Below are 21,942 nucleotides of genomic sequence, written 5' to 3' on the forward strand. Positions count from 1 at the left end.
TTTTTGCCATTGTGTTTTTCTTTTTTGACCCGGGGTGGCGGGGGGCGGAGGTGGTGGGGTGGAAGGCAGGGAAGGAGTTGGGTGTCCCTCTGCATCCCTTCCAAGTGTCTAGGGCATCATATATCTTTATTTTTTTCCAACTTCAGGACAGGGGACTTAGGGCCAGATGTAGGAGGCTAAATACCGGTCGGTAACAGCCGATTTCGGCCGTTACCGACCGGTATTTGGAGTTTCAGATGTAGGGGGCCTTAAATTTACCGATTCGGTATATTTACAGATTCGGTAAATATACCGATTCAGTAAATTACCGAATCGGTAAATTTACCGAATCGCAAATTTGTGATGTAGGTGGCACTGAAAACATTGCCACCGGCCCTTAAGAATTCGTTATTTACCATGACATACTATGTCATGGTAAATAACAAATTCCTGTGTACATGCACAATCTGACTACCGCTGGAGCGAGCTGGCCCAAGGAAAATAAAGCTACCAGGGCAAATCAGAACGCTCCATTCTAAAACTGGTGCTCCAGAGAGAGAGTGTCTCAGATTCTAGCAAGCTCAACTGGCCAAATATCTATATTTCTTTACCCTTAATATCTCAAACTACTGAACAGATATACACCACACCAGGAAAGGCACAACCTGCGGACCAAGATCTAGCTTCCTGCCACTTATGCTATAATTCCATTCAGCAGTTTTTGCTGTAGCCCGTCTTAAAGAAGTCTATGGAAATTCATAGGGATTTCGCGTTTTGAGACTCCCTATTTTCTCGGCCCCTGCTTGACAGATCACCCTAAAACATTCCAGGAAGGAGAAGAGGTGGATGATCTTTTTTAGGAAAGTTTTGTCGAATGGGGCCGAAGTTAATAGTTCCATCTATGGACACGCAGATCTAACCGCCACTGGGGGTGTGGTGTGTGTGTATATATTTGTTTTTTAATTCAGAATTGTGTTTCCATAGGAAAAGCACTTTTTGTTTCCATTATAACTTCGGCACTATTTGACAAATAGTAAGAACACTTTCCCAAAAAAAAAAAAAATATCTTATCCGCCTCAACTTCTTCCAGGAAACTTTCGGGTTGATCGGTCAAGCGGGGCAGAGAAAAAAGGGGGGTCCTAAAACACATTGTTGGGCCTGCTGGGGGAAGCCATAGAGCCCCTGTATACATCCATCCTTGCTGCATTGTGAGCTGCCATTCCTGGTATGATGCTGGCTACACTTGCCATATTGGTGATACCACATCACATATTTCTGGCATCACATGATTAATTTTGGCCACCTCTTGCATAATAATGACCATCCTTGACAGAATGGTATCTTGCCTGGTATACTGGTGGACCTGGAATGATATTGTCTGTCTATTTAGCAGATTAGGCTGTGGACACCCTTGGCATAATAGCTGCCCTGGCATACCATACTGGAGGCTATCCTTAGCCAATGGTGGGCACCCCAGGCCTATTCTAAAAATACTGAATGCAAACTATTCATTGACGTCATGGGCCCAAATAGATGTTTAGTAAAAATTATATTTAAAATAAAACTAGTGTTCTTTTCATAATCTTTTATTCATGGATCTCGAGTTTGTTTATCCAAAGTATATGCAATTTGAATAATAACCCATGCTAATTGGGGTGGTTGGGGGGCGGGGGGGAGAGGACGTATTGCTGATGCCATTTCCTTTGTGCCAGAAGGGTTGTCAGATTTATCTTGCCCGGTTACTACCTTCACAATAGTAATGTGTGTTAGTTGTTTGGGTAAGAATATTTGACCAGAGGTATACCATATCTTAGAAACGGTTGTACAATCCCAATCTCTCCTCCCACCCAGTATGATAGCATGATAATTAGGAGATTGTTGTCTCTCCGACATAGGTTTTTTGAAACCACATAGCAGATGTTAAAGGTCAATTCAACTGCCCTGGTGTGCAAACATCTTTAGCGCCACGAGATATTTCTTTCGGCTCTACTGATTGCGCAAGATATAGATATTACCATTTGCTCGTTCCCACCAATTGTTTCTGGGCTAAAAACATACACATACCATGCTTCATTTATCAACTGTCACAATTCTCCACTTATACAGTTGTGCTGAAGGGCTGGGGCAATGGAATATCACAATCTAGAAATGCATACAAATTGTTTTTACTTTCACGAATAGTCTGTTCCAAATGGAGGTTATTTAAGTAAGCCATTCCGGCAAAGCTTAATATTACTTCGGTATTGACTCAATTTGAAGATCTTCCATGATGGTGAACTTCGGTCTGACAAAATAAGATGACAAAACTCCATTATGGGAGGAATAATAAAACCTCACTTCCATGAAATTCAGAAGAATGTTCTGGGAAAAAAGAAGATCCATTACGGACCTGGGTTTGAATCCCAGATCTGATATGTATTTGTCTGACTATCTATATGGAAGATATAGTTTCTAGAATTCCTAAAATAATAGAATTTGTTGAATCTTTTAAAAGAATATTTAAAAAGTTAAGCAGGGGAAATAAAAAATAAAAAAAATAGGATTCAATAGTCTTTTCTCTAAGTCGGTCACGATCCAGCAAAGAAAAAGACAACGTGGACGGAAAAGGGAAAAACAGGAAAAAAAGACAGGTGCAAAAAAACAAAAAACAAAACGGAGACTGTATCTTAAGATGCTGTGGAAAGCATGCATGTATGAAATTATATTCACAAAAACCAAGTTAAAAGTTTTATTTACACTACCTTCAGGTCAATAAGAAATCCTTCAAATGGTCTGTAAGGATTGTGAATTATGAGATGAAAGTTTAACTGCTGAATAAGTAGAAGTTCGTATTCCAAAATATGTTCAAGTGCCTTCTCTTGCCCAGAAGGGGTTTCTCGCAAATTGCCAACAAACTGGATACTGGACACATTAAATTCATCTACTTTACAAGCTAGATAGGCACAAGTTAACCTAAAAAACAAAAAGAAAAAGAAAAAAAAGTCAACAATTTAAAACTGACAGCATTACACGTATGTTGTTAATTGGTGAAAGACGATATTTTTCACCAGAATGGTGCATTGATGAAACAAATCTCCAGTGGTTATAATTGTCACTATGAATCAAAAAGATCTGGGTTTGGACTGAGGTAGTAAAATACATTTGGTGAAACGACAGACTTAATTTTGCATGTTAATGAGTATGATAGAAGTTACTTAGTTCAAGTTGATGATAAATAGGACAAAGTTCTCAACAAAGTACCTGGATGCGTAACGCAAAGTAAACAAAAGGGGGAAATGATGCGTTGTGCCTCAATGCTGGAGCAGAGTAGGGGATGCGTAGTGATCCTTACCGGTGCAGAGGTGATGCATAGATTCTCGGCCTGCGGGCCCGTTGCGGTGCGCAAGATGGCGCCTTGATGCGATGCGATGATCCAGTTGCGATGCGAGAAGATAGTGCCCTTGATGCGGCGATGCGATGCCGCTGTAATGATGATGCGTAGGCGCCCTGGAAGCCTTGAGACGACTCTGTACTTTGGAGCCGCGACAGGCCCTGCGACACGCTTCTACGGTGATGCGATGGCGATTCTCTCTATGGCGTCACGCTTCTGCGGTGATGTGACAGCAGGCAGCTTCGATGAACACACGCTCCCAGGGAGATGCGGTGAAGGTTCGCTTGTCCGGTGATGCAACGATTTCAGCTGCGGCGGCCACACGCTTCCTCTCGATGCGTCACGCTTCCAGCTCCCAGCGACAAGCAAATGTTTGTAGATAGCATTCCCAGCAAGGAAAATCACAGGGGGAGCTGGAGATGAAGTCTTTTGTCCCCGAGACTTCAGCAGGGGGCAAGCACAGTTCAAGCCCTTGGAGAATATTCTGTAGATGAAAGTCCTTAAAAGTTCCTTCTCCTTTCCTTGGCAATGAAGCAACCACTGCAGGCCAACCCAGCAAACAGCACACTGGCAGAGGGGCAGTCAAACTCCTGCAGCTTTCTTGGTTCTTCTCCTTGGCAAAAGGTTTCTTGTTCCAGAAGTGATCTAAAGTTCTTGGGACTAGGTCCCAACATTTATACCCCAAAATCCTTTGTTCTCTGAAGGCAGAGAGGCCTCTGCCTAGTCCAAACCAGGTCCTGAGCACTGTTTACATGACTCTCTCCATCTTTTCACTGTGCAGGGGGAGACATCAGCCGCCCCACAGGAGGTGGAGCCAGCATGGGGAGGGAGGCACAGCTCTGGAGCACTTTGTTGACAAGATTCCTTCTCTCCTTTCACAGTGCAGGGCAGAGACATCAGACAAGCCACAGGAGGTGGAGCCAGCATTGTAGAGGGAAGGTCCAGCCCTATTCAGGTCCCAGGTGCAACTCCTCCCTCCCACCTAGATGCAGACCTCTCTATTCACCACTGGGCTGCCACAGCCTGTCTCCTGGAATGCCCCAGCCGTCACTCACAAACCCAGACAAGGAATACACAACCTAGCAGAGGCCAACCTGCACAGTTAAGCAAGAAAATACCTACTTTCTAAAAGTGGTATTTTCAAACACAGAATATTACAACCAACTTTACTAAAAGATGTATTTTATCATTCGGAGTTCAGGCATATTAAATTCGAATTTCTACCATGTTCCCTGAGTCAGTCAGGATTATAAAAATTTAATAATCTAACTGAGCTTCCTAGCCTATGGAGAAAAGGTAGCCTTGCAATAGTGAAAAACGAAAATGGCTGTAATTCACTATTAGGACATGCTACACACACCAGAGCATGTCCTAGCTTATACTTACAATGCACCCTGCCCTAGGGCCTACCACAGGGGTGTCTAATATGAAGCAAAGGGAAGGTATAGGGACTGGCAAGTGGGTGCACTTGCCAAGTCAACATGGCAGTACTAGACTGCACACAGGCCTTGCAATGGCAGGCCTGAGATACTTTACAAGCTGCTTCTGTGGGTGGCACAACCAGTGCTGCAATCCCACCAGCAGCATTTCATTTACAAGCCCTGGGCATACATGGTGCACTGAACTAGGGGCTGACAGGTAAATCAAACAACCCAATCATGGAATCACCAATTAGTACAGCAATTTAACATAGGGAGCACTTGCACTGTTGCACTGAATAGCAGTGGCACAGTGCCCGAAGCGTATAACCAGCAAAAACATATCAAAACAGAGGAGGCAATCAGTCAAAAATGGAAGGGAGACTCACGCCAATGATGCCAGGTCTTACAGTTTTGTTAAGCGCGGCTACTCACCTGTGAAGGTCTCAAGGCACTTGGAGGTTGGGGGGGGGGGGGGGGGGGGGGTCCCGACCAGCAATGAGGTTCAGTCAAAGTGCCAGGTCTGGAGATCCTTCCTGAAGTGGGTCAGCGACAGGAATAGCCTGTGGTGGAGAGGCAGGGTGTCCCAGGTTTTGGAGGCGAGGGACGGTGGCAAGAGCCTATTCGGCGGAGCAGAGGTGTCTGGTGGGTACATGGAATGAGAAACGGTGGTTCAGGTATGCTGGTCCGGCGTATTGGAGGGCTTTGTAGGTGGGTGTGTGTGAGGAGCTTGAAAGGGACTCTTTTGTTGACTGGGAGCCAGTGGAGTTCTCGGAGGTGTTCGGCGATGTGGCGTGGGATGTTGAGGACAAGTCTGGCTGCTGCATTCTGAAGGTTCTGTAGTTTCCTGAGGAGTTTCTCAGTGACCCCTGCATAAGAGTGCGTTACCGTAGTCGAGTCTGCTGCTGATGAGCCTGTGGGATGAATCCCAACTGAGGCCAGCCTTTCTGGCCTCAGTGGGGATCTATCTGAAGGCCTTTCGAAGCGGGCCAAGAGTGTGGAAGCATGATGAGGATATGGCAGGGATCTGTCAGTTCATTGTGAGTGAAGTGTCAAGTATGATGCCGAGGTTTCGTACGTAGTCCATGGGTGGGGGGGTGGGGGGGTTCTAACTTGGTGGGCCCCCAGGAGTCTTCCCAAGTAGAGGTGTTGGGCCCCAGGATGAGGACTTCGGTCTTTTCCGAGTTGAGCTTGACGCAGCTGTCTCTCATCCAGGTAGCGACGGTCGCCATCCCGTTGTAGAAGTTGTTTCTAGCAATTGTGGGCTCATTTGTGAGGGAGAGGATCAGCTGGGTGTCGTCAGCGTAAGAGACTATGTTGAATCCATGGTTCCAGACTATGGCTACGAGCGGGCCATGTAGACGTTGAAGATGGAGGAGACCTGGGGGACTCTGCGGCTGATCTCTGTAGGTTCTGAGAGGAACGGTTTAAGCTGGACTCGCTGTCTTCTACCAGTGAGAAAGTAACAGATCCAGTCCAGTGCTTTGTCGCGGATGCCGGCGTCGTGGAGTCTCCTGCTTAGGGGGTGGTGGGAGATGGTATCGAACGCAGCTGAGAGGTCCACGAGGATGAGGGCTGCTGTTTCTCCCAGGCTGAGGAGGTAGCGGATGTCATCGTTGGCGGTGAGTAGGGCGGTCTCAGTGCTGTGGTTACTTCGGAAGCCAGATTGAGAGGAGTCCAGGACCTGGTTGGATTCAATGAATGTTGGGAGTTGATGGCCTTCCCGATGACCTTGGCTGAGAAGGGGAGCAGGGAGATGGGTCTGAAATTCTTGAGGTCTGTCCGATCGGCGGATGGTGTCTTCAGCAGGGGGTTGATCTTGGAGTGTTTCCAGTCGTCTGGAAGGTGGCAGTCTCGATGGAGTGATGGTGGCGAGAGTGATGGACGGGTCTTGGGTGTCTAAGTTGTCATAGACCTGCATGATCTCGTAGTGGAAGTAGGTGCAGAGTTTGTTGCAGAGGTTTTGGGAGGGTTGGACTTCTGTTGGGCTTGGAGAACTCCTTGACAATGGCAAAGAGTTCTTAGTTGTTGTGTGCATTGGTGTTGATTCTGTCTTGGAGGACAGTTTTCTTTGTAGTTTTGAGGAAGAGGTAGTGTGCACTAACAGCAGCGTTGAAGTCTTAGTGGGTCTCCGGGGTTTTGTTGTTGCTCCATCTCTTCTCGAGCAGTCTACAGATGCGCCTGGACTCGTGGAGGGCAGCAGTAAGCTAATGGGCTTTCTAGGAGTGTTGCTGCCGGGCGTTTTTTAGAGGGCAGTTGGAGACACATCGGTGGACGTTGCGTGCTGCGGTATTGGCGTCTGTGGATTTCGTCGAGGTGGTTGTGCGAAGTGTGGTGCTGAGGTGTTCTTTGGTGACCTTGTTCCAGTTACACCAGGCGGGGGTCAGTGGGTCTGGTGGATTTCGTCGATATGGTTGTGATAAGTGTGGTGATAAGTGTGGTGATAAGTGTGGTGATAAGTGTGGTGATAAGTGTGGTGATAAGTGTGGTGATAAGTGTGGTGATAAGTGTGGTGATAAGTGTGGTGATAAGTGTGGTGATAAGTGTGGTGATGAGGTGTTCTTTGGTGACCTTGTTCCAGTTACACCAGGCGGGGGTCAGTGGGTCTGGTGATGTACGGTGAGTTTGATGAACGCAAAATAAAAGCAGTAGTGGTCGGTCCAGAGAAGTTCAGAGGTGTGGCTGTAAATGTTTTTGCTAGTGGAGAAGACTGGGTCTAGCGTGTGTTCTGCAGCGCGGGTTTGAGAGCTGACTAGCTGCTTGACTTTGATGTTGGCGAGCTTCTCCAGAAGGGAGGCGTTTTTCTGGTCATTGGGGTTGTCCAGACGGAAGTTGAGGTCGCCGAGTAGTATGTAGTAAGTAGATGGGAGAGCCTGGGGTGCGACGAAGTAGATGATGGCATCAGTGAAGGGTGGGCGGATGCCAGGAGGTCTGTAGACGAGGGTGCCTTGAAGGGTGGTGGTGGAGTTGGTCTGGACCTTAAGTGGAGATGTTCCATGGTTGTTGTTGGGTTGTCCGAGTGGGTGGCCAGGCAGAGAGACTTCTTGTGGACTATGGCGATGCTTCCTCCTGGTCGGTTGGTGCGGTCCTTGAGTGTGATCTTGTAGCCATCGGGAATGACTGTGGCGATGTCCGGGCCCAAGCTGGGGTTTGTCCAGGCTTCCGTAAGGAAGGCAATGTTAGGGGAGACAGAGTTGAGGAGGTCCCGGGGTTCAGTGACGTGTTTGTGAAGGGAGAGCGTGTTGCGGAGGATACAGCTGAGCCGGTCGGGTGCACTGTGGGCCAGCCAGGCAGCGGGAAGAAATGGAGTGCGGAGGTGGGTGATTGTACAGCTGCAGTTTCGGCAGGAGAAAGGTCCTTGGGTGCCTTTCAGCAATGTGAGGTGGCAAGTGGTTTCCAGTGTTTAGGGTGAGGAGTGTGCAGGCATTGTTTCAGTGGAAGGACCTGGAACCAGAGTCTGTGGTGCTGGGTGCGGTACAGGTGCGGATGGGCTTGCCTTTGGTGCGCCAGTGGCACTGCCACCATTATGTAGTGGGAGGGCTAGACAGATGGGAGGCGAGAAGTGGGAAACGCAGCCCTGGAAGGCATCGGGCCGCAGAGGTCGAGCAGGGGCACAGTGCAAAAGAGGGTGAAAAAGTGAAAAGAGTAAGCAGGGAGGGAGAAACAGAGAAAAAAAAAGTTAGAAAAAGAGTGCAAAGAAGGCAGAGGGGGAAAAGAGGCAGAAAGCACAGGACAGAAGGCAGACCAGCAGCAGAGCAAAGATGCTCCTCGCTAGCCCACCAGGGATGAGGCGCAGGCGGGAGCCTAGGGGTGGAGGAGGGTCTAGAACACCAACCAGCAAGGGTCAGTGGACAAGAAAGAAGCAGCAGCTACCAGGTGGAGCTGCGCAGGGAGGAAAGCAGTTCACTGACAAGGTCAGCAAAAAGGATTAATCTTGTACTTTGCCAACAGCCATCATATCAGATGAATCTTCAGCTCAGCTTCACCTTCAGTGTTTACATGGTACCCTTGGACAAGTTATCACTGGCAAGAGCAGCAAGATCCTTCACTAACAACATACAATTTTAGCTCAGAATCTCCCACTCAATCACAACAATGGATTGGAACCTGCCTTTAGCTAACCGAGGACTGGATGCCAAGTTCCCACCTAAAGACACAAATCCTTGGATCACCGAAACCATCCAACAACTACAGATTTCAAGCCTGGCCACTCGATATGAACCTATAGGGTTCCACCGGAATTGATTCCCAATGCAAAATCACTTGGATTCCCTTTCGACACAACCATTCATTCAAAGAGCACATGTAGAAAATTGGATTTTTGTTGCAGTACCCCCTCCACCCCCCACTTTTTGCCTGGAATTTAATGCAATTTTGACTGAAGTGTACTGGAATCCTGCTAACCAGGTCCCCAGTACCAGTGTTCTTGCCCTAAAAATGTACACATGTTCTCCCAATAAGCAATACCTTTACCACTCTCTGTAAGTCCCCAGTAAATGGCACCCCTGGTACTTATGGCGGAGGGTACTAAAGAGGGTCCCTAAGGGCTGAAGATTGAATTGTGCCACCCTAAGGGACCCTGACCATACTCCTGCAAGACTGCCAGTGCAGGCTGCGTGTTTTAGTGCAGAAAAAGTGAAAACACAACATAACACATATCCCGGTGTGCAATGTCCCTAAACACTGCATGTAACATAGTCACCCCTACCGCAGGCCTTTCAGCAGTTAGGCAGGGTGCCTTGTATTACATGTGTGGGCATACCTACACAGGAAGATATGCCCCTGTGCTGGTCACTCCTATTACTGCCAGTGCAAGTGACAAGGGAAGCCATTTTAAGACGTGCACTGGACACTGGTGAATACGAGTTTCCCAGCTACATGATGGCTTTCCTCAAGATAGGGATGTTTGGTATCAAACCTCATTAATAAACCTCCCTGGGTTGAATTTATTAATACATGCACCCATAGGGCACCTTAGAGGTGCCCCCTGAAAACCAACCAGCCACTGGTTTATTGACGGACTGGTTTCTACCAGCCTGCCACCCTGACAAGTATCTGACCTCCCAGGGTGAGAGCCTTTGCTCTCAGGAGGTCAGAAATAAAGCCTGCCCGGGAATACCACAGAATGATCTGCTGATTAGCATTCCTAGGCTGGCCAGCTTCAAAGAAGCTGCCACCTTTGAAATGATAGTCTGGCTCCCCTCAGAGGAGAGGAAGCCGACCCCCTTTGGTCAGAGCCCTGTGGCACCTCGAACAGGTGGGAAAATTAGCTAGTCAGGTAGGTGTGCACACCTCTAGGCTAGTGCCACCCCTAGGTGGCCTAACCTGATGTAGGTATGACTTTTTAGAAGTGGTCATCTTGTTGATGGTAAAGTTAGAAACTCTGGGACAGGGTGATGCCCACTTCCTGCAAAAGAGGTTATATAGGGAGGCGTAGTGACCCCTTGGATCAGTAGCCCTTTGGCTACCACCCTACACTCCCCTATTGTCCCTAAATTCAGCACCAGAAAATCAGATCTTGTCAATCTGAATGAAGAAGACAGACGTGAAGAGTCACAAAAGCAAGAAAAGAAGACTTGGCAACTGGCTTGGCGCCAAACCTGCTGGCCTGCCTGCTGACTTCGTCAATTGTGCCAAAGACAACTTGTCCTGCAGCTGCTGAGTCTCCAAAGCTTAGGAAACCTGCCAGCCCTTCACCCAGAAATCAAGACCTCCAGTGGGACAGCGGAACTGTCCCTTGCATCCTTCCAAATAAGAACAGCGAGGACTCCGGAACTGCCAAAACCAGACGCTGCAAAGCACAACTGCACTCAATGCCCCCAGCCCGTGTCAAAGGGGGCCAATGATGCCAGTGTGGTCCCCAAGCCCTCAAGAAACAGAGTCCACTGCAGATGTGCTTCTCGTGAACCCTCTGATGCCGCCAGCAGCCTCTTTGTGCAGGCCCCCTCAACGGCGAGTGTTGCCGTATGGAGAAACTAGACACCCCGAAGACCCTCTGCCCCCGGCGCTCAGCCGAAGAAGAAGAGGACCAAAGGTATGCCAACATCCCACCAACATTGCAAACCAAAACCCACTTGTTGGTTTCCCTGGACGGACTCCTCCGTCCCTCCCTGCAACATCTTTGTGACCGGACCGTTCCCTATAGGACTGCATAGGCTCCTGATGCTGTATGAACCACTGCCTTGGACCTTGCCCCTTTCTCACCTTCAATCCAAGAAACTGGTCCCACAAGCCGCTGCAGAGTACTGGTATGCCATATTTGTTATTTCCTCCAATAGGATAACATTGCAGCTTCTGAAAATTGCTCTGTTGACTTTTTAAATACAAATTAATTCCTATAGCAAAAACCTGATCGTATTGATTCTAGTGCCTAAATATATATAAAGATAGGTCTTATTTTTATAAACTGGTTTGTCTCTCCTTACTGATTCATGTGTCTCACTTATTGACTATTGTGTATATTGGTGAATATTTGACACTCCCCTCTGATAAGCCTAAGGCTGGTCAACCACACTGCCCTCTAAAAGAGCACCTTGGGGTTGCTAGAGCAAGTCCCCATTCACTGGTAACGGATTACCTGGACTCTTTGCGAAATAACCCTCTTTTTGGTACATCATATAAAGAGCCAGGTTCCTAAAAACGTGCACAGCGATATGTTCCCAATTCTTACTCAAGTTAAGAATTCTGTAGTAAACAAGATTAAGCATGGATACTAGAGCCCCTGGTCTTGTTGTAAAATCCAAACTTTCCTATTTATTGGTGAAAACAAAATCCCCAAATTATTAAAGAGCAAATTAACTGGTGGACTCTGAAGCTGGTGATGGTCTCATGAGAAATGGTCAAACAAGTTGCACGCATGAGCTCTCATGTTGAACGTTTTGAAGTCTGACCCCGATAGGAAAAGATGATATAACAGGAATTGTCCAAGTAAACAAGGTTAGAATATATGTTAGAATATGCAAAGTTGTAAAAAAAAAAAAAAAAAAAAAAAAGAAAACTTGCCATTTAAGTAATATGGGCAACACAAATTTGAGTGAATAATGCCATAAGGAATGCCTGCCTAACAGCCTTAGGAAATGGGCTGAGGACAGAGGGCAAGAACACAGAGGGCAAGAACACAGAGGGCAAGAACACAGAGGGCAAGGACACAGACGAACAAACTTCTGTTGATCAGTTAAATACTGAGACAGATTAGTTACTTACCTGTAATCCTAGTTCTCTTCCAGGGGTATCCTCATCAAAGTCATAAGCATTAGAATATTCCCGCCCATGCGCGGGACCCCGGAAACAATATATAATATGTGCCCCACATATATATACTCATATATATATATATATATATATATATATATATATATATATACACACATATACACACACATATATATATATATATATATATATATATATATATATATATATATATATATATATATATATATATATATATATATATGTAAAAAAAATAAGCAATTGCAGCCAAATAAACAGTAGAGCTGAATTATGCTGTAAAGAATTTCCACCTTACATGAACATCTGCATTAGAAACATGAGAAACAACACCAAAGATTGTTTAGAAACTGTTTTAATGCATAGAAAACAGCAGAAATTCTTATAAATCACTGAAAGCATAGAAAGCTCCCAGGCTGCATTGCAAACACACAGTCTAAAAAGACTGAAAAGCTAACTTGTAGCTGCATGCAACAAAAAACTGACACCGTGCCTTTAAGGCACTCATATCCCATCATGCCTCAGGGGTGACAGTTGGTCAGTGATTCTTTTCGGAGACTGAAAAACTAAGTAACAAATAGGTTAACAATATCTCCTCATTAACGAATGTCCTTTGCCCGGGGAGGCGGGAGGGTTGCCTATGACTTTGATGAGGATACCCCTGGAAGAGAACTAGGATTACAGGTAAGTAACTAATCCTTCTCTTCCAGGGGATCCTCATCAATAGTCATAAGCATTAGAATAGAATAGCGAGCCTCACCTCATCCCTGCGGGCAAAGGAATAACAAGACAGTAATCTCATCAACAAGCCTGAGCAGGCCATAGGCTACCCAAGCAGATGCCTCAAGGAGGCTTGTCCTACTTGAGTATCGGCCCTGGAATCAGATTCTAGGCAATAATGCCTCGTAAAGGTATGAACTGATTTCCAGGTTGCAGCCTTGCATATCTCTGACATGGGAACGTCATGCAAGAAAGCTACTGTGGCTGCTTTTCCTCTAGTAGAATGCGCTTTGGGTAACACCAATAAAGGCCTGCCTGCAAGCTGATAGGCCAATTTAATGCAGGAGACAATTCATCTGGAGATGGATCTCTTGGCCGCTGGAAAGCCTGTTCTCATTGAACCATAGTTCACAAACAGCTGATCCATCTTCCTGATCCCCTTGGTCCTTTCCAAATAGAACTTGAGCACTCTCTTAAGATCCAAGGAGTGCAGTGACCGCTCGGCTGGGGTCGTAGGATTTGGAAAAAACGAAGGGAGGGAAATGGACTGATTTATATGAAAATCAGAAACCACCTTAGGCAAGAAGGATGGATGAGCCCTCAGGACTACTCTATTGCGGTGGAAAATAGTATATGGTTCCTTTGTACAGAGCGCTTGTATCTCACTTACTCTGCGCGCTGACGTAATCGCCACTAAAAAGGCTGCTTTCCAAGAGAGATGTTGCAAAGAGGCCTTGTGGATGGGTTCGAAAGGAGGTGACATTAACCTGGATAGAACCAGGTTCAATTCCCAAGGAGGAGAAGGATTTCGCACAGGGGAATAGACTTTTTTTAACCCATGGAGGAAGTCCTGGACCACCAGAACCTGAAAGAAAGAGATCTGGTTAGGTGATTTTCTGTACGCTACTATGGCTGACAGATGCACTCTAATGGAAGCATATTTCAACCCAGAAGTTGCCAAGGAAAGGAGATATGGAAGGATAACTTCCTCCTGCCCTTAAATAGGATCTAGGTGACGATCCCTACACCATAAGTAAAACCTCTTCCACTTGAAAGCATATGACGCTCTCGTGGAAGGTCTCTTAGCTTCTTTTAAAATGTGCATACATTCAGGAGGCAGGTTCAGATGCCCATATTGCAGGACTTCAGGAGCCTTGCTGTCAGGTTCAGTGATGGGAGGTTGGGATGTAGTATCCTCCCGTTCATCTTGCTCAAAAGGTCCGGTCTGCAAGGAAGTCGTCTGTGTGGACACACAGACAGATGCAGAAGGTCCGGGTACCACCACTGCCGTGGCCAATCCGGAGCTATCAAGATCATCTCCATGTCCGACCTGAGGAGCTTGGACACCACCTTCGGAATTGGAGTCAGGGGAGGAAATGCGTAAGCAAATTCTCCTGACCAATCCATCAGGAGAGCATTCACCTGCGTCCCTGGCCAATGGAATCTGGACGCGAAGGCGTGGCATTTTGCGTTTTCGTCTGCAAACAAGTCTATGGTTGGACGACCCCAACAACGAAAAAGTTCTTCTACCACTTCGTCGTTTAGCACCCAGTCTGGCTGATCTTCCAAGTGCCTGCTGAGTGCATCTGCCTTGATGTTTAATTCGCCTGGAAGGTGTACTGCCACTACCGATAGGCCCCGAGCCAGAAGCCAGTGCCAGATCGCCTGAGCCTCCAGGGAGAGAGGGCGAGATCGTGTGCCTCCTTGTTTGTTCAGATAGAACATTGTGGTGGTATTGTCCGTCTGAACCAGGACTGAGTCGGTGTTTATAGCTGGAAGAAAAGCCTTGAGAGCTAGATGAACTGCCCGAAGCTCCAGCATGTTGATGTGGTAGGTTTGGTGCTGAGTTGACCACCGACCTTGAATTTGAAGGCACCCCATGTGTGCCCCCCAGCCCTCTATAGAAGCGTCCGTGACCACAGACAGTGTTGGAAGAGGTTGGTGAAACGGTACTCCCAGCAACACATTCTGCGGGCGAGTCCACCATAGGATGGAAGTCTTCGCTGCCTGGGACAAATTGATTCGATCCTCCCAATTCCCTGTCGCTTGGTCCCACGGGTCCTCTAGAGCCTGCTGCAGAGGCCGCATTCTCAGTCTGGCGTTTGGAATCAGAAAAATGCAGGACGCCGTGGAGCCCAGCAGGGAAGCTACCTGTCTGACTGTTGGATGTCGAGACTGGAGGAGAGACCTGCACTTCTGTTTCATAGATGATAGTCTCTCCTCCGAAGGAAACGCTTTCCCCAAACTTGTGTCCAGAACTGCGCCCAGGTAGTGGATGCTCTGGGTCGGTTGTTGGACAGACTTTTCCATGTTCACATGGAGGCCTAGTTTGTGTAACTGTCGTAGGCACAGTTGAAAATCGCCGAGTACCTGTCGGGGAGACGGGCCTTTCAAGAGCCAGTCATCCAGGTATGGATAGACGAAGAGCCCCTTCTTGTGTAGATAAGCCGCAACCACTGCCATGCATTTGGTGAAGACTCGTGGTGCTGACTTGAGCCCGAAGGGCAGCACTTTGCACTGGTAGTGCTTGCTTCCTACCACAAATCTCAGGTATTTCCGATGGCGAAGGGCGATTGGAATATGAAAGTACGCATCTTGCAAATCCACCGAACACATCCAATCCCCGACTTGGAGATGTGGACATATTTGGTGAAGAGCCAACATGCGGAACTTTTCTTTGACCACCAGCTTGTTTAGAAGGCGAAGGTCCAAGATGGGTCTGAACTTGTCCTCCTGATCTTTTTTGGGGACAAGAAAGTATCTGGAGTAGACTCCTTTTCCCCTTTGAGAGGGAGTCACTTCCTCGATGGCTCTTTTTTGAAGAAGAGTCTTGACCTCTCTTCGGAGAAGATTTAGTTGGTACGGGCGAGACTTTTTTGGAGGTATGGGCTTTGGGATCGCACGGAAACGTAGTGCATATCCATTGCGCAGTATATTCAGCACCCAACGATCTTTTGTGATGTTGACCCACTCTGCCAGATGTTGCGAAGCACTTCCTCCCACTGGAGTGGGCAACGGCGCCAGAGGAAGCCACTGCTCAAGCTTTTCCTCCTCTCGTTGTAGAAGAGGACTGCTGATGACCTCCTCTACCCCTGTTGGATTTGCCTCCTCGAAATTGGGGTTTTCCCTGATTTTTGTTCTGGGACCACTGAGGGGTTTGAACCCTCTGTTGAGCCCCTCTGCCCCTGTTGGATTTGAAGCGTCGTTTGAATTCCTTCCTCTTCTCCAAACCGACCGCTTTTACCGTGTCCAGTTCTGTCTTCATCCGGGTCATCTCCTCATCCGCGTGTTCCCCGAAGAGAGAGGACCCAGAGAAAGGAAGATTCAAGATGTGTTGTTGAGCATCAGGTTTCAGGCCTGTTAAGCGTAACCAAGAAGACCTACTCCATGAGAATAAGAATGCGCCGCCAACACTGCACCGTCCGCCGCGGTGCTAATCATTTGGTTTGCAACCAGACAGCCTTCCGTTAGTGTTTCTTCAAAGTCCTTTTGGTCCTCCTTCGGGAGCTTGTCTTTGAAGCGCACCATTGAGTCCCATAAGACTCTGTCATATCTTCCCAGCAGCGCAGACGCACTGGATACCTTCAGGGCAGAAGCGGCAGCATTACAAACTTTGCGACCCCATGAGTCCTGTGTCTCCTGTCCTTATCTGGCGGGACAGAAGATGAAGGAGCGACTGCATGGGTCTTCCAAGCTGCTGTCACAATCACAGAATCTGCTGGTGGATCAGATTTGACAAAGATTGGGTCGGAGTCAGCAGGCTTGTATTTCTTTTGCATACGAGCCGGCACTGCTCTGATGGTTGCAGGGGTGAGCAAAACGTTCTTGACTGGTTCCATGATCCCTGGGACTAAAGGAAGTAACGGACGGGAAGAAGATTTTTGGTGTAATGTCTCAAAAATTACTGTGGTAGTCACCTGTGGGACAGCCATCTCAATATTTAATTTCTGAGCCCCTCTCTGCAGAACATCTAGATAAGTATTGATGTCGTCCCCTGGAGAGACTCTGGAGGTAGGGCTGTCTGTGAGAGTAGGAGAGTAATTCCTTCTGGAAGATCGGGTGGAAGAGGCGGAAGGAGCTGAAGGAGCTGAAGGAGCTGAAGGAGCTGAAGGAGCTGAAGGAGCTGAAGGAGCTGAAGGAGCTGAAGGAGCTGAAGGAGCTGAAGGAGCTGAAGGAGCTGAAGGAGCTGAAGGAGCTGAAGGAGTTGAAGGAGCTGAAGGAGTTGAAGGAGTTGAAGGAGTTGAAGGAGTTGAAGGAGTTGAAGGAGTTGAAGGAGTTGAAGGAGTTGAAGGAGTTGAAGGAGTTGAAGGAGTTGAAGGAGTTGAAGGAGTTGAAGGAGTTGAAGGAGTTGAAGGAGTTGAAGGAGTTGAAGGAGTTGAAGGAGTTGAAGGAGTTGAAGGAGTTCTTCTACTCCTGCGATGGGAACTGCGTTGTCTCTCGCGCGATCTTCTGGAATGTTCTTTCCTTCTTGGAAAAAGAGATCTTCTGGGACATTCCTCTCTTCTTGGAGAACGAGATCTATCTGGTCTCCTTTCAGGTGAACGTGCTGCCTGTTGCCTGGGAGGACTGACTCTGTCCACTTCCGCAACCAGCCTTTGCAGCGGAGATCTATGTTCCGGGCTGACGTACTGCCGAAGGCGTTCCGTAGGCCCCGATTCCTTCCAATTTTGCAGTGGTGCATACCATCTAGGGGACAGCCTCACCCCATGAGCCGAAACCTCTGACCGACGTGGAGGAGATTTACGGACAGGACTTCTGGTGTTTGAAGATGATTGCAGGAACCTGAAGACTGAGAAGATGAGTGACGCGAAGCCGATTCTGTAACAAGAATCGCCGAGTGTCTCGACATCGATCTATCCCTCATCGTCGATGAGTGATGCGAAGAACCACGGTCTCTCGACGTGTCGAACGGCGCTGACTTGCCGACGAGCGTCTACGTGACGACGGCGGAGGGGTCTTGGTCCTCGACGCCGGAGGGGGAGTCACACTTCTCGACACCAATCATCGCCGAGATGACGACTGTGGAGGCGTGCTGCCCCTCGATGCCGATAGTCGCCGAGTTGACGACGGCGGAGGGGTCTTGGTCCTCGACGCCGATCGTCGCAGAGTTGACGGCGAAGGGGTTCGGGTCCTCGACGCAGAACGCCGCCCAGTTGACGACGGCGGAGGGGTCTTGTTCCTCGACGCCGATCGCCGCCCGGTTGATGGCGGCGGAGGGGTCTTGTTCCTCGACGCCGATCGCCGCCCGGTTGACGACGGCGGAGGAGTCACGCGCCTCGATGCCGATCGCCGCCCTGTTGACGACAGCGGCGGCGTGACCTCCCTCGACGCCGATCGTCGCCTGGTTGACGACGGCGGAGGGGATTTCGCCGACGGAGCTGGCATCCTCAACGTCGGTGGCGATCTTATTGAAGGCGAGCCACCATCAATGGTCGTTTTTCAGCTGGAAAACCCACCAGAAGATGTTTCTTCAGCGCCGAGCCCGACGTTGAAGTTGAAGGACGTGAAGACTTGCCTTTTGAAGGCCTTCTGGCCCTCTTGATGCCCTTCCTCTCTGGGGATCTTCCTCTGGAGGACCTTTGAGCCAGTCCATAAATGCAGTTTCTTTCTCTGTCTTAGAGAGTTCTCTCAGACAGGCGCTCGCAGTGTGGACAGTTCTTAGGATCATGATGATCAGGTAAGCAAAGTATACAGACATCATGACTGTCTGATATATATATATATATATGTATATATATATATATATATATATATTTGTGGGGCACATATTATATATGGTTTCCAGGGTCCCGCGCATGGGCGGGAATATTCTAATGCTTATGACTATTGATGAGGATCCCCTGGAAGAGAACTCAGTCTTTGTGGTTTAATGATCTCCGTTGTGTCAGATTTTGGACGGGTCTATTTTAATAATTTCAAATCCTATTGCACAGTAGAGAGGAAATCTGGTGAGAGAACCAACCTACCAAGGGAGCTTCTATTGTTGATAATGTAAATGTGCAATCGCTTTTGGAATCCAACTAGATTTTTAGAATAGGGCATTAAATAATGTCTCCATGATGATGACAATGAATTATGTATAATTGCTTATCGAAGACTGGCATCCCTATAATACCAGATGTTTGTGCAGGGTATTAAACATGAAATGGGCTAACAGCGATGATATAGAGGACTCTTCTCCACCATGGGTTGGTCACTTTTCTTTAACCCACAAAGTTTTCTTGGTGAATATTTGGTGTTTAGCTAACCTGCAGTGAAGCGCACATCTCACAACGCTGAGCATGGAGGCCAAGGATCGTGGCCTTGAGACGACTAAATCTTTGAAATGATTCCTAAAAAAATCACCAAGCAAGTGCTGTTTAGATCAAAGTCAGCGGGCATGATAGTTCAAGATTCCGACTATGACTGGTACGATAATGAATGTGCCAAAAAGAAGAAAACGCTCAGTGCCGGCCTAAGAAAAAGAAGGACAACCTCAGGGCGAGGTTAATGGGAGCTCAAAGGTCTAATAAGCTTCTCATAGGATACGAGAATAAAACTGGTGCACCAAGGCCTGGAAAGCCTTAAATCATGCAATCAACATGAAAGAAACAAGAAAGTTCTGGGAAATCGTAGGGTGAGGTTGCCCAGGTCCATGACAGAGTTTGGAGGCCAATACAAGTCTTTTAACATGGCTAGAGCATGTCTCCTCACTATGCCTAGTGCCCATGGAGGATGACGGGGGGGAGAGTAAAGATGGATTTACAGGGATCCACGCAGAACCAAGCCGAAACCACTGCTCGTCTGCGCAACCATATCCATGAAGTTATCTCATTCAGTTGAACGGAAGTAGTCCATGCCATCCAACATCAAATGCTGGGAAAAGCCCCCGGCTGTGATCAGATGCCCACAGATGTGCTCAAAAGGAACCTGGACATGTGGCTGGGCTCTCTGACAGTTGTCCTTAAACCTATCCTATTGGAAGTCATCTATAATAGTCCCCATCCATGAAAAAAGGGCAGACGGGGTGATCTTTCTTACTACCACCCAATTTCGTGACTGGAAGTAGTAAGTAAAATCTTTGGTAAGAGGTTGCTTGACTGCCTGGAGACTTGGTTGGAGGACAACGGCATAATGTCTCACCTTCAAGGCGGCTTCTGCAGGGGCCTGTGACTACACATGATCTGTTCGAAGTCCACGCTATGGAAATCACCACTCTTCCTGATCTTTATAGACCTAACGACCACTGTTGACAGTATGGACTGGACTACATTATGACGTATCCTGCAGGACCATGAAGCCCCAAGTATCTACTGAATCTGCAAATGAGCCTTCATACCGGAATAACAGCAGCCATAAAATATTGCCCCAAAGCAGAGTGCACAACCACATTTGAAATGCACTCAGGGGTCAGGCAGGGTGCATGCTGGCACCAGCTCTATTGAACATCTAGATCAATGACATAAGGAAGACGCTCTTCAATCTCGCCCAGGATGTACCAAAGCTAATCACGCACTGAACTGTCCATGCACAGCCTACTGGAAGGATTGAAACTTTTCTATAAATCCAGGAAACTAACAATCAGTATGCAGAAAACAAAGTTAAAGGTAATGAAATCAAGGGCCAAATTAAAATCAACCTTCAGAATTTATGGCAACCAAATAGAACAGGTTCAATCCTTTGATTACTTGGGCATACAGATTGATAAGCTTCTCTGGGGCAGTCAAGTACACAAGGCTAAAATGGTATTTTCCCAACAACGCGGGGCAGTGCGAAGATTTGCGAGCAAGTGTAATAATCGACCTGATAAAGCCGGCTTTGTCTCTGCACAAAACCAAAACAATAGCTGCAAGCATATATGGCTTGGAAATTAGAGAAATGCAAACGTACAGGCCCTACAAAAAGTAAAAAATACCTTCCTGAAGTGACTGCTACACCTAGGCCCAGGGACACCATTGGTAGCGTTCAGAGCTGAACTGGAAATTACATCTGTGGCAGATTACATCGCTTTCTGCCCTGTAAACTACTGCATATGTCTCTGGACTAAATCACTGTTGCAGAGTACCTAAAGAGCTTGGCTCCTTGGGGGCCAACTGGTTGGGAAATGAAGTCTCCTTGGCTCCAGAGGATCCTTGTGGGCCAACTACCCCTCCTGTTACCGCCAGTAACTACCACACAGCGGGATTGCTGAGAGCTGGTCAGAGGCCTGCCCCCTTTCTCTACTACACTGCAAATGTGACTACTAGTCTAAAGAAACACAGAAATTCACCAAAAAAAAACAAAGGTTCCAGGGACGTTATAGTTCGGAATTAGCATTTGAAAAAAACTTAGAAATACACTGAAAAAACCTAATGTTACAGGAAAGTTATAGTTCAGAAACGGAATTTTAAAAAATCTTAGAAATTAATTGAAAAAAAGAAAGGTTACAGGGACATTATAGTTAGGATCAGGTTTCAATCGAACAAAGCCAGTGAATTTCAGCAGTTATAGTTAGCTGAGCTAACTATAACTTGCACCCCCCCAATGCACTGCTTGCGGCCTCACATATTACATCACACATGACCTGGCCAGTGACATCACTGATAACATCATCCATGGCACAGACATATATCCCTCCTAAGCAATTCTGCTCTCACGCAGTTGCATTTTTTTGCAGTATTTGCTTATACAAGCTGCCAAGGCTCTACCTTTTGAAGCCTCGGCTGACATGGTTATTAATCCTTTTTAGCTTCTCCACCTGCCCGTTGCATAGCCACTACACCACGTTTTAGATATACAAAGCATTTATCAAAAGCTTCAATGTTTATCTGTAGTTAGACATGACATGCCTTGCTCAAGCCCGTCCTACAAGTGGGAGTCGTGCAGTTTTTTTTTTTTTTAATACATTTATGTCCTGACTCCTTGTGCCTCCCCATAGGGGCCAGCTATAGTCTGTTTGTGCCGTAGCGAAGGACGGAGGACATAGCTATGTTGCTAAGGGAAGCCACATAGCTCTACTCTTTGTCCTCTAAAGCATCTTAAAGCTAAGCAGATAGCACCTTGATTGTCTGAAACCGAAGAAATGAGGCATGCTAATAAAAAGGGCTTATGGGGACGGGAATGTCTTTTTTTCTCTTTTAGTCTTATCGATCATTTGGAGATTGAATTATACAAAGATTATATAAGTCTAGAGTCCCTTCGTACTATGTATTTTATGTTTTTATTATTGTATGGCTTTAGTGTAAAGCTGAATCAAACTTGATTGAT

The 21,942-nt window shown here is 47.2% G+C and overlaps 1 protein-coding gene across 3 annotated transcripts in view; it reads right to left on the reverse strand.

The window, feature by feature from the left end:
• CCNH (cyclin H) overlaps positions 1-21,942 on the reverse strand; it is a 199,223-nt gene that overhangs the window by 122,983 nt on the left and 54,298 nt on the right. For all 3 annotated transcript variants that reach the window (XM_078675336.1, XM_078675337.1, XM_078675338.1), the window contains exon 5: positions 2,721-2,931. In XM_078675336.1, the coding sequence (XP_078531462.1) occupies positions 2,721-2,931 (211 nt within the window). The remainder of the gene's footprint in view (positions 1-2,720; positions 2,932-21,942) is intronic.

The sequence above is a fragment of the Lissotriton helveticus genome, chromosome 2_1, assembly GCF_964261635.1.
Source record: "Lissotriton helveticus chromosome 2_1, aLisHel1.1, whole genome shotgun sequence".
Lineage (NCBI taxonomy): Eukaryota > Metazoa > Chordata > Amphibia > Caudata > Salamandridae > Lissotriton > Lissotriton helveticus.